General features: G+C 36.6%; 1 protein-coding gene across 3 annotated transcripts in view; it reads left to right on the plus strand.

Moving 5' to 3' along the window:
• The window catches only part of FSTL5 (follistatin like 5), an 839,965-nt gene that overhangs the window by 660,352 nt on the left and 166,892 nt on the right, over window positions 1–12,721 (plus strand). For all 3 annotated transcript variants that reach the window (XM_068990059.1, XM_068990060.1, XM_068990061.1), the window contains exon 8: window positions 10,350–10,511. In XM_068990059.1, the coding sequence (XP_068846160.1) occupies window positions 10,350–10,511 (162 nt within the window). The remainder of the gene's footprint in view (window positions 1–10,349; window positions 10,512–12,721) is intronic.

Here is a 12,721-nt window from a genome sequence, read left to right on the forward strand (position 1 = left end):
TGCCTCCAACACTTAGAAAATCCACCTATCTAGAACAGCTTGTTTTCAGTATGAATACATTTAATATTTATATTAGAGATAATATATTTGTTTTTCTTGAAAAGAACAAATGCTTTGGATATTGGAATTAAAGTGTCTAAATCACTTGCCCTAATGTACTCACATTCTCATCCAACTCTCAAAATATATTACATGATCATTTGAGAATTGTGTAATTAATAATTAATCATTGCATAATTCCTGAACCCTTCCACAAAGTGTAATCAATATACATATGTTTATTGAATGAATGTAGAATTTCTCTCACAGAATCATTGATGGCAAATTTAGTAACTGACTCTCAGAACAAATGTGTATGACATACATCTAACTACCCATAATATAACTCAAGTTGAAGAACATTTCTGCTATAAATTCCTCCCTCACTTGTCCTCTTGTACTCCTAAAAAACACTTCAAAATCCAATTCAAACAGTCTCTTAACATTTTCTGTGTCCATCACTCCTTTCATTATGTACCCATCACATCCTCATCAGCTCAGCTGCAGGACAAAAGCATTGTGTTAAAGTTATTTGCTCCTTGGCTTCCATTATTGAATGGTGTACACATGAGAGTAAGGAGACTTGTCTTCCCATATCAATATATTACTTTACAGTTTGTCACAGATATTGGGTAACATATCTATGACCAGTTAATAGAATAAATAAAAGAATTCAGGTAAGAGACGCAATATTTAAAGATTTCTATACAAATGTGTTTACCTTACTGAGGCATGGGGAGGCAAAGGAGCAAAGAACTTCTGGTGACTGAAATTGACATAATGAAAACTAGAGGACAGCAAATAGGTTTTATTCCTCCATTAATCAGTTCTTATCTAATTTTTCTTAACATTTTTCCAAATAACATTTTAGAATTTTCTTGCAAGAGGCATAGACGTTCATTAGATATGTTTATATATATATATACATGTTTGTTGGTTTATGAATGTAAAAGTCACTCAGTTATGTCCAACTCTTTGCAACCACATGGACTATAGCCTGCCAGGTTCCTCTGTCCATGGAATTCTCCAGGCCAGAATTCTGGAGTGGATAGCTGTTTCCTTCTCCAGGAGAATTCCCAACCCAGGGATCGAACCCAGGTCTTCCACATTGTAGGTGGTTTCTTTACCATCTAAGCTACGAGGGAAGCCAAAGAATACTGGAGTGGGCAACTTATCCCTTCTCCAGCAGATCTTCCCAACCCAGAAATCAAACTGGGGTCTCCTGCCTTGCAGGCGGATTCTTACCAGCTGAGCTTCTAGGGAATATCAAGTAGTATAAAAGAAGGGAAGCCCTGTTGCTTTATGACACTGCATTATTCAAGGTACTTTGAATGTTTGTTGCTCACGTTTACAAATATAAATAACTTGTGTCATGTAAACTTACTGCTGCTGCTGCTGCTGCTGCTGCTAAGTCACTTCAGTAGTGTCTGACTCTGTGTGACCCAACAGACAGTAACCCACCAGGCTCCCTCAATCCTGGGATTCTCCAGGCAAGAACACTGGAGTGGGTTGCCATTTCCTTCTCCAATGTATGAAAGTGAAAAGTGAAAGTGAGAGTGTACTTATTTTGACAATTCATCCATGGATTATTTTGTATTTTACTTTACTTAATCATATCATCTATCAAGGTTAGCTGTATATTTTAAGACATCTTTTATTTTAAAAAATAAAATACTTGCTCATTTCTGTGTGCTAAAAGTAAATGACTCTTCTGTAGCTATTGAGATATATGTTTTTTCTCCTTTAAACTACATATGTTGTAAATTATATTGAGTGATTTTTTAATATCTATAGCAAAACAAATATTTTATGGTCTAATATCATTTTGGCAACCCACTCCAGTATTGCTTGGGAAATCCTATGGACAGAAGAGCCTGGTGGGCTACCTTCCATGGGTTACAAAGAGTTGGACATGACTGAACAGCTAACACTTTCATTATCATTTTATATTCTGTTAGATTTTGTTTGTTAATATATTTGAAAACTTTTAAAGTCTATTTTTGTGAATGAAATTGACCAGTAGTTATTCTTTTTTTAGTAATGTCCTTGCTTAATTTTGGTATTAATTTTATATTGCTCTCAACTTTGGGGGATTTTATCTATTTATCTATGAGCACATACTAAATTACCTAATGCTTAGTGGCTTTAAACAGCAAACCTGTATCATCTTCTCAACATAATGAGAATTCTAAACTATAATAAAGAGATAAAAGATAATAAATAGAGAAATGAAGTTAAAAAATATTGAGAAAAGCTTAGCTAGTTGCCCCTGGTACGAAGTATTTCTGAGGTACAGTCAACATTTTGGCCAGGGCGGAGAAGGCAATGGCACCCCACTCCAGTGCTCTTGCCTGGAAAATCCCATGGATAGAGGGGCCTGGTAGGCTGCAGTCCATGGGGTCGCTACTAGTCGGACACAACTGAGTGACTTCACTTTCACTTTTCACTTTCATGCATTGGAGAAGGAAATGGCAACCCACTCCAGTATTCTTGCCTGGAGAATCCCAGGGACGGGGGAGCCTGGTGGGCTGCTGTCTGTGGGGTCACACAGAGTCGGACACGACTGAAGCGACTTAGCAGCAGCAGTGATCTAAAAGCTTGCTAGAGAATTTACTTTCAGGATGGCTCCCTCACGTGAATATTGTTTCTTAGCTGCTATTTACATGGGAACTTCCTCTGTCACTTGACCTATAAGCACTTCTATAAGGCTTTCCTTTCTTATCAAAGTAAATTTCACGTAACATTGAATCATTTTAAAGTGAACAGTTCTGTGGTTTACAGTACATTTAAAATGTTGTGCAACCATCTCACTGTCTACTCCCCAGACATTTTCATCATCCCTCAGATAATCCTGATATCCACCAAGCAGTTGCTTTACATTTCTCCCTCCCTTCAGCTCCTATAAACCACTAATCTGCTTTTTATCCTGATGAATTTACCCATTCTGGATGTTTCATAGAAATGGGCTCATACAATATGTGGACTTATGAGTTACACTTCTTTCACTTAGTGTAATATCTTAGCATGTTAAAATAGTAGCATATATCAGTACTTCTTTTTTTACCATCAAATAATATTTTATTGTATGGATAAACCAAATTTTATTTTCTATTTATCAGTTGATATTTGTTGTATCATTTCCACCTTTTGATTGTCATTTACATTATGATATTATATATGCATGTGTATATATATATTTTTTCTTTACTATTATCTGTTGAAGAACACTTAGATTCTTTCCATATTTAAGTTACTGTGAATAATGTTGCTATGAACATGGGAAAGATGTTCATACATATAGCTACCTCTTTGAGATAATAAACTTTCCTTTTCCTTTGATTATATATCCTGAAGTGGGACTGCCAGATCATTATAGATATATGTATATGCCTCTCAGGAAGTGCTAGTGGTAAAGAACCCACTGGCCAATGAAGGAGACTTAAGAGATGTGGGTTCGATCTCTGGGTTGGGAATGGGAAGATCCCCTGGAGGGGGGCATGGTAACCCCCTCCAGTAGTCTTGCCTGGAAAATCCCACGGACAGAGGAGGAAGATGGGCTACAATCCATAGGGTTGCAAAGAGTCGAACACAACTGAAGCAAATTGGCACAGTATATATATATATATATATATATATATATATATATATATATATATACATACACACACAAATATGTCTAAAAGGTTTTGGCATAGGAAATTCTGACCACTCAAAATTTTGAACATACTTGTTTTTAATACTCATCAGATTGTCTTTCTTTCTTTCCAGCTCATTGGCTAAATTCAGTGGCTATTACAGACCATGTTCAGCCAGGTTGGTTAAGGGCAACATGAAATGTGGAGAGGGTTGGTCCAGGAATTAGAGCTCCATGACTTTTATCTCAAACTCTGGGCTATAATAAGCTGTGTGACCTGGAGATGTCATTAACTTCACTGTGAATCATCTTCCCAGCAATATGACTATGAAGTGTTCAGCATTATCTATAGAGTCGATGAATATGTTATAATTTTCACTCTTAAGGTACTGCTGTGAATGCTGCACCAGAGGAATTAATACATATAACAGGGGAGACATTATTAAATCTCGTTTTTCCTAATGAGAATATCAAGGTTAAAGTTCAGAAGGAATCTTTATCAGTTAAGGCAGAAAGGGGGGATCTATTCACTTAATTACAGATATATTTATAATATCTTGAGAAATTTTCATACTAGTTTCCCAGTGGCATCACCACTTTGCTTTCCCACCAACAATGTACATGAGATCACTTTTCTCCACGTCCTCAACAGCATGTTATCTGTTCAGTTCAGTTCAGTCGCTCAGTCATGTCTGATTCTTTGTGACCCCATGGACTGCAGTATGTCAGGCTTCCCTGTTCATCAGCAACTCCCAGAGCTTGCTCAAACTCTGGTCCATTGAGTTTGTAAAGCCATCCAGCCATCTCATTCTCTGTCATCCCCTTCTCCTCCTGCCTTCCATCTTTCACAGCATCAGAGTCTTTTCCAATGAGTCAGTACTTCCCATCAGTATTGGAGCTTCAGCTTCAGTATCAGTCCTTCCAATTAATATTCAGGACTGATTTCCTTTCAGATTGTCTTGTTGGATCTCCTTGCAGTCCAAGGGACTCTCAAGAGTCTTCTCCAACACCACAGTTCAAAAGAATCAGTTCTTAGGTACTTAGCTTTCTTTATAGCCCAACTCTCACATCCATACATGATTACTGGAAAAACCATAACCTTGACTAGATGGACCTTTGTTGGTAAAGTAAGGTCTCTGCTTTTTAATGTGCTGTCTAGGTTGGTCATAGCTTTTCTTCCAAGGAGCAAGAGTCTTTTAATTTCATGGCTGCAGTCACCATCTGCAGTGATTTTCAGTTCAGTTCAGTTCAGTTCAGTTCACTCACTCAGTCGTGTCTGACTCTTTGCGACCCCATGGACTGCAGCACACCAGGCCTCCCTGTCCATCACCAACTCCTGGAGTTTACTCAGACTCATGTCCATTGAGTAGGTGATGCCATCCAACCATCTCATCCTCTTTTGTCTCCTTCTCCCGCCTTCAATCTTTTCCAGCATCAGGGTCTTTTCCAATGAGTCAGTTCTTCGCATCAGGTGCCAAAGTATTGGAATTTCAGCTTCAGCATCAGTCCTTGCAAAGAATAATCAAGACCGATTTCCTTCAGGATGGACTGATTGGATCTCCTTGCTGTCCAAGGGACTCTCAAGAGTCTTCTCCAACACCACAGTTCAAAAGTATCAATTCTTCAGCACTCAGCTTTCTTTATAGTCCAACTGGCACATCCACACATGACTGCTGGAAAAACCATAGCAGTGATTTTAGAGCCCAAGAAAATAAAGTTTGTCACTGTTTGCACTTTTTCCCACCTATTTGCCAAGAAGTGATGACTAGATGCCATGATCTTAGCTTTCTGAATGTTGAGTTTTAAGACAGCTTTTTCACTCTCCTCTTTCACTTTCATCAAGAGGCTTTTTAGCTCCTCTTCACTTTCTTCCATATCTGAGGTTATTGATATTTCTCCTGGCAATCTTGATTACAGCTTGTACTTCACCCAGCCAACATTTCACATGATGTACTCTGTGGCTCAGAGGTAAAGTGTCTGCCTGCAATGCGGGAGATCCGGGTTCGATTACTAGGTCGGGAAGATCCTCTGGAGAAGGAAATGGCAGCCCACTCCAGTATTCTTGCCTGGAGAATCCCATGGATGGAGGAGCCTGGTAGGCTACAGTCTACAGGGTTGCAAAGAGTCAGACATGACTGAGCGCCTTCACTTTCACTCTGTGTATAAGATAAATAAGCAGGGTGACAATATACAGTCTCGACATGCTCCTTTCCCAATTTGGAACCAGTCCATTGTTCCATGTCCAATTCTCACTGCTGCTTCATGATCTGCATACAAATTTCTCAAGAGGCAGGTAAGGTGGTCTGGAATTCCCATCCCTTTAAGAATTTTCCACAGTTTGTTGTAATCCACACAGTCAAATGCTTTAGTGTAGTCAATGAAGCAGAAGTAGATTTTTTTTTTTTCTGGAATTCTCTTGCTTTTTCTATGATCCAGTGGATGCTGGCAATTTTATCTCTGGTTCCTCTGTCTTTTCTAAATCCAGCTTGAACATCTGGAGGTTCTTAATTATCTTTTAGATAACAGACATCCTACCAAATGTAAAATTTTATTTCATTGTGGCTTTGATTTGCATTTCCCTGACAATCAGTGACACTGAGCACCTTTTTATGAACATGTTTGCTATTGTATATCTTCTTTGGAAAAATGTTTATATAGATGACTTGTCCTTTTTTTTTTTTTTCTATTAAGTTGTATGGGTTTTCTGAATATTTTGGCTTAACGCCTTATTTGATAAATGTTTACAGATGTTTTCTCCCATTCTGTCTGTTGACTTATTTTTTTTTCTGTACAGAAATGGTCCTTTGCTTTTTAGTTGCTGTATTATAAATGGTCATTATATGATCCAGATACTGGTCACATAACAGGTATCATTTGCATTTTTTCCTCTTTTGTCAGTTGTACTTATACTTTCTTGATAGTGTCCTGTGAAGATTCAAAAATTTTTATTTTGATGAAGTCCATTTTGCCTATTTTTTTGTTGTTGTTGCTAATGTTTTGGGGTCATATCTAAGAAACCATGGTCAAATACAACATTATAAAGATTTACTCTTATGTTTTCTTATGACAATTGTATTGTTTTAGCTGTTGCATTTAGGTCTTTGATTCATTTTGAGTTTATTTTTATTCAGGTGTGAAGTAGTGATCCACATTCATTGTCTTGCATGTGGAGATCCATTTATTCTAGCCTCAATTTTTAAAAGACTGTTTCTTGACATCCTTGTAAAAATTGATATATATATATATGAACTATCTCTTGTGTTTCTTATCTAATTTCATAGATGTGTATTTTTATCTTATTTCCAGTACCACATTTTTTGACTACTGTACCTTGGTAATATGATTGGAAATTGGGAGATATGAGAGTTCCAGTCTCATTCTTCTTTTTAAGGATTGTTTTTTCTCTTTGGGGAGCCTTGTACTTCCTTATTATTCTGAGGATTAGCTCTTCCATCTCTACTAAAACAATCAATTATGAATTTTGATAGTGGTTACACTGTATTTACAGGTCAATCTTGGAGTATTGTCATCTTGCCAGTTATTATTATCTCACCAATTAATTGAGCCCTTGAACACATGATGTCTATCCATTTATTTAGGTTTTCTTTAAATTCTTTTAACATGTTTTGTAGTCTTCAGCGTAAAAGTCTTGTACCCTCTTGGTGAAATTTGTTTCTAAATACTATATTTTTAGTGTGTGCCATAAGTAGAATTATCCTAAATTCTTTTCTTTAACTTTTATATTAATTTATTTTTAATTGGAGGATAATTGTCTTACAATATTATGTTGGTTTCTGCTGTACAGCAACATGATTCAGCTATAAAAGTGAAAGTGAAAGTGAAGTCTCTCAGTCGTGTCCGACTCTTTACGACCCCATGGACAGTAGCCCACCAGGCTCCTCCCCCCATGGAATTCTCCAGGCAAGAATACTGGAGTGGGTTGCCATTTCCTTCTCCAGGGGATCTTCCCGACCTAGGGATCAAACCCAGGTCTCCCTGCATTTCAGGCAGACGCTTTAACCTCTGAGCCACTAGGGAAGCAGGTATATATATGTCCACTCCTTCTGGACCCCTCCTTCAACCTTCGACCACATCCCACCTTTCTATGCTGTCACAGAGCTCCAGGTTTGAGTTTACCGTGTAACAGAGATAATTTCCACTGGCTCTCTGTTTTATATGTGGTATTTTATGTGTTTCAGTGCTACTCTCTCAATTTGTCCCGACCACTCTTTTCTCCACTGTGTCCCCAAGTCAGTTCTCTATGTCTCTATCTCCACTGCTGCCCTGTAAAGAGCCATCGGTATTATCTTTCTAGATCACATATGTATGCATTAATATATGATACTTGTTTTTCCTCTTTCTGACTTACTTTGCTCTGTATAACAGGCTCTAGGTTTATCCACTTCATTAGAACTGACTCAAATGGTTTCCTTTTTATGGCTGAGTAATATTCCATTGTATATGTGTGCCGCAACTTCTTTATCCATTCATCTGCTGCTGGACATCTAGGTGGCTTCCATGTCCTAGCTATTGTAAATAGTGCTGCTCTCAACATTGGGGTACCTGTGTCTTTTCCAGTTATATTTTCCCCAGAGTATATGCCCAGTAACGAGATTGTTGAGATGTATGGTAGTATTATTCCTAGTGTTTTAAGGAATCCTCATACTGTTGTCCATAGTGGCTATGTCAATTTACATTCCCACTAACAGTACAATAGAGTTCCCTTTTCTCCACACTCTCTCCAGCATTTATTGTTTGTAGATTCTTTGATAATGGCCATTCTGACTAGTGTTGAGGTGATCCCTTATTGTAGTATGATTTGCATTTCTCTAATAATGAGCAATATTGAGCATCTTTTTTTTTTTTAAATATAAATTTATTTAAGCATCTGTATGTTTTCTTTCGGAGAAGGCAGTGGCACCCCACTCCAGTACTCTTGCCTTGAAAATTCCATGGATGGAGGAGCCTGGAAGGCTGCAGTCCATGGGGTCGCTGAGGGTTGGACACGACTGAGCGACTTCACTTTCATGTGTTTATTTGGAGAAATACCTATTTAGATCTGCCTACTTTTTGATTGGTTTGTTTGTTTGTTTTGGTATTGAGCTGCATGAACTACTTGTATATTTTGAAGATTAATCCTTTGTCATTTGTTTCATTCACTCTTATTTTCTCCCATTCTGAGAGCTGTCTCTTCAACCTGTTTATAGTTTTCTTTGCTGTGCAAAAGCTTTTAAGTTTAATTAGGTCCCATTTGTTTACTTTTGGTTATATTTCCATTATTCTAGGAGGTGAATCATAAAGGATTTTTCAGTGGTTTATGTCAAAGAGAGTTCAGCCTATGTTTTCCTCTAAGAGTTTTATAGGTTCTGGTCTTACATTTAGGTCTTCAGTCCATTCTGAGTTAATCTTTGTGTATAGTGTTAGAAAGTATTCTATTTTCATTTTTTGCATGTATTAAAAACTGTCTAGTTTTCCCAGTACCACTTACTGAAGAGGCTGTCTTTTCTCCATTGTATATTGCTTCCTTTGTCAAATATAAAGTCCTCATAGGTGCTTGGGTTTATTTCTGGGCTTTCTATCTTGTTTCATTGATCTATATTTCAGTTTTTGTGGCAGTACCATACTGTCTTGATGACTATAACTTTGTAGTATAGTCTGAAGTCAGGAAGCTTTTTTCCTCCAGCTCCACTCTTCTTTCTCAAGATTTTTTTTTTTGCCATTTGGAGTCTTATATACTATAAGTGAAATTGTTATTGTAATTTTTTTTAAGATACTATAGCAATGAAAAGCTTTTCTTTTTCTCCCATTTAAGTATTTATTCACTTATTTATATAACTGAATACTTAGAATCTTATTTTTATATTCCTTCATAACCTGTAATTATCTTAATGCTCCAATTATTTTGTATTTGTTAAATGAAAGCCCCTTTAAACTGGTTTTGTATTTTCTGATATGTTTTTCTCATTCCAAAGGACCTTTTTAGTTATTGAAACAAGATATCCTGGGCTTACCTTGTATTTCACCTGGTACAGTCTCAGAATAGCTTTTGTCCAGGGACCACTGGCACATGTTCAGTTCAGTTCAGTTTAGTTCAGTCACTCAGTCATGTCTGACTCTTTGCAACTCCATGAATCGCAGCACACCAGGCTTCCCTGTCCATCACCAACTCCCGGACTTCACTCAGACTCGCGTCCATTGAGTCAGCGGTGCCATCCAGCCATTTCATCCTCTGTCATCCCCTTTTCCTCCTGCCTGCAATCCTTCCCAGCATCAGAGTCTTTCCCAATGAGTCAACACTTTGCATGAGGTGGCCGAAGTACTGGAGTTTCAACTTCAGCATCATTCCTTCTAAAGTAATCCCAGGGCTGATCTCCTTCAGAAAGGACTGGTGGGATCTCCTTCCAGTCCAAGGGACTCTCAAGAGTCTTATCCAACACCACAGTTCAGAAACATCAATTCTTTGGCGCTCAGCCTTCTTCACAGTCCAGCTCACATCCATACATGACCACTGGAAAAACCATATGTTAGTGGATACTAAATTACTTAGATTTGCAAACTGAGACCTTGTAAAAATGCATAACATCATTAACATATACAATTGCTATTTTTCTTTGTTTCAGAAAACCAAGTGGCATATATGGATACTAATCATTTTCTCTTCTGTTTCTGATTTTAGTCCCTCCAGTAATCCGGGTGTATCCAGAGAGTCAAGCCCGAGAACCTGGAGTTACTGCAAGTCTTAGGTGCCATGCAGAAGGCATACCAAATCCTCAGCTTAGCTGGCTGAAGAATGGAATCGATATTACACCAAAGCTGTCCAAGCAACTCACACTTCAAGGTGCTTTTTTACTTGCATTTTTTCTCTTAAATAACAATGCAGAAATTTCATACTAAAATTTATAACACATTTTACATTCTTTGAAAAAAAGAGAAAGTGATATTTGGTGGCAATGTATGTAATGAATATGAAAAAAAGTTATGTTAGTACCTAAGACATTACATTTTAAACAATACTTTAATACTTTTAATGTTTTAAATAATAGTCTTGTCATATGATTAGTTATGTCATTATTTTTATAAGTAAAATATTTTCTTCTAAAACTTATCCTCTAAATTATAGCAGATATGCCGAACAGAATAATTGAATTCCTTCATTAAATACATTTCTGAAGAGAATTTATATATTTAAATCATACATTAAAATATGTATTACCAGAATATGTCAATAATATAGAAACTCTTTAGGAAATATTTTATAGCACACTTTGCAAATGAACAAAGGAAAAAATCAAAATGTTGCTAAATATGTTTCACATTTGTGTTGTTTTAAAGTGATGAAGTTCTTGCACTCTAATATATAAAATATTCTACATGTTTTAATAATCTAATATGCCATTGTGATTAGTCATTATACAGTTTACAATAATCACACATGTGTGGTATGTAAAAAACAGATAATCTTTATCGTATCAAATAATCAAAATAAAGCAAAATTAATTGCATATAGTTTGATTATCTTAGTAGGTAATAAAATTTACAGATCTTATTTCCATTGTCAAGAGTAGCCCAGAGACAGTCGTTTTATTGGAGTATCTGTTATGTGGCATTACATTCCTTATTCCATGCCTTTAAATTCCTTCTATTCGTACTGTTAGAAATGAATATATTTTCCTTATTTCTATATGAATATACTGCTGTTGCTGCTGCTGCTAAGTTGCTTCAGTCATATCCAACTCTACATGACCCCACAGGCAGCAGCCCACCAGGCTCCCCCGTCCCTGGGATTCTCCAGGCAAGAACACTGGAGTGGGACTACCATTCAATTTAGAGAGTGAATGCAATTTATTAGCATACATTTAAAAATAAATCTTTTAAAAACATTTACTTATCTATTTTTGAAAATCAAAAATGACATATGAGAGTATTTCTGATCTTTGAAAGCTGAATCCTAACAAGGTCAATATAAATCGCCAAAATAAATTTACATGTTTACTTCTCTGATTGTGTCTTAGTGTCTATTATCTGAGAAGAAGATTGATCTGATTAACAGAAATCAAATTGAGTAAAAGTCTAATTAGCTTCTGATTTTCAATCTCTTGTCCAGTTGATAGCAGCAAACCATATTCTATAAACATAATATAGCCTTGTTTTAGAAATGTGTGTGTGCTGTGTGTGTTGAGTCACTTCAGTTGTCTCTGACTCTCTGACCCTTTGGAATATAGTCTGCAAGGCACCTCTGTCCATGGGATTCTCTAGGCAAGAATACTGGAGTGGGTTGCCATTTTCTCCTCCAGGGGATTTTCCCAACCCAGGGATCCAACCCGTGTCTCTAATGTCTTCTGCACTGGCAAGCAGGTTCTTTAACACTAGGACCACCTGGGATGCCCTTTATATGAGAAGGGAAATTTGGGAACTTAGTTACAATCATCACTCAACTTTGAAAGAATGAGGACATTTGTAAAACAGCTATTATCATTTTTTTTAAAAATAAAAGAAATTAGGTTAAGTTTTAAGAGACTAGGACAAGTAATAGAAGTTGATTTGGGAGCACAACCTAAGAGAAGAATCTGGTGCACAGGAGTGTGAATTTCCATGTGGTTTTGTGTATGTTAACACATTAACAAATTCTATGGTTATTTAATTATCAGTGTATTCATAGGATGCTTATTTGTTACTTCTATGTGAAGTCTAAGTCTAGGCACTAACTGAATAACTATGTATATGGATGGGATATTATGAGAAGTAAAATTCTAGAAAAGAAGAAATATTTTATTGGCAGCCAAATCAAGAGAATATCGAAGGAGACTAATAATTAGCAAAGAGATGAGAACAAATGATATTACAGAAGGAAAGAAAATAAAGCCAAAACTGGGAAAGAGTTCATCAATGCTATATGCACAGTCAAGGAAGATCATTAAAATATATTCATTGGTTAGTGATTAGTTTGTCCCTGTGACATTTAAAAAATCAGTTTGCTGTGTCCTTAGAAATGAAAGATAGGAATAAAAATATCTTTCAAATTTTTGAAAGGTGGAAAAAGAAAAGGTA

The sequence above is a fragment of the Capricornis sumatraensis genome, chromosome 17 (assembly GCF_032405125.1).
Source record: "Capricornis sumatraensis isolate serow.1 chromosome 17, serow.2, whole genome shotgun sequence".
Taxonomy (NCBI): Eukaryota; Metazoa; Chordata; class Mammalia; order Artiodactyla; family Bovidae; genus Capricornis; species Capricornis sumatraensis.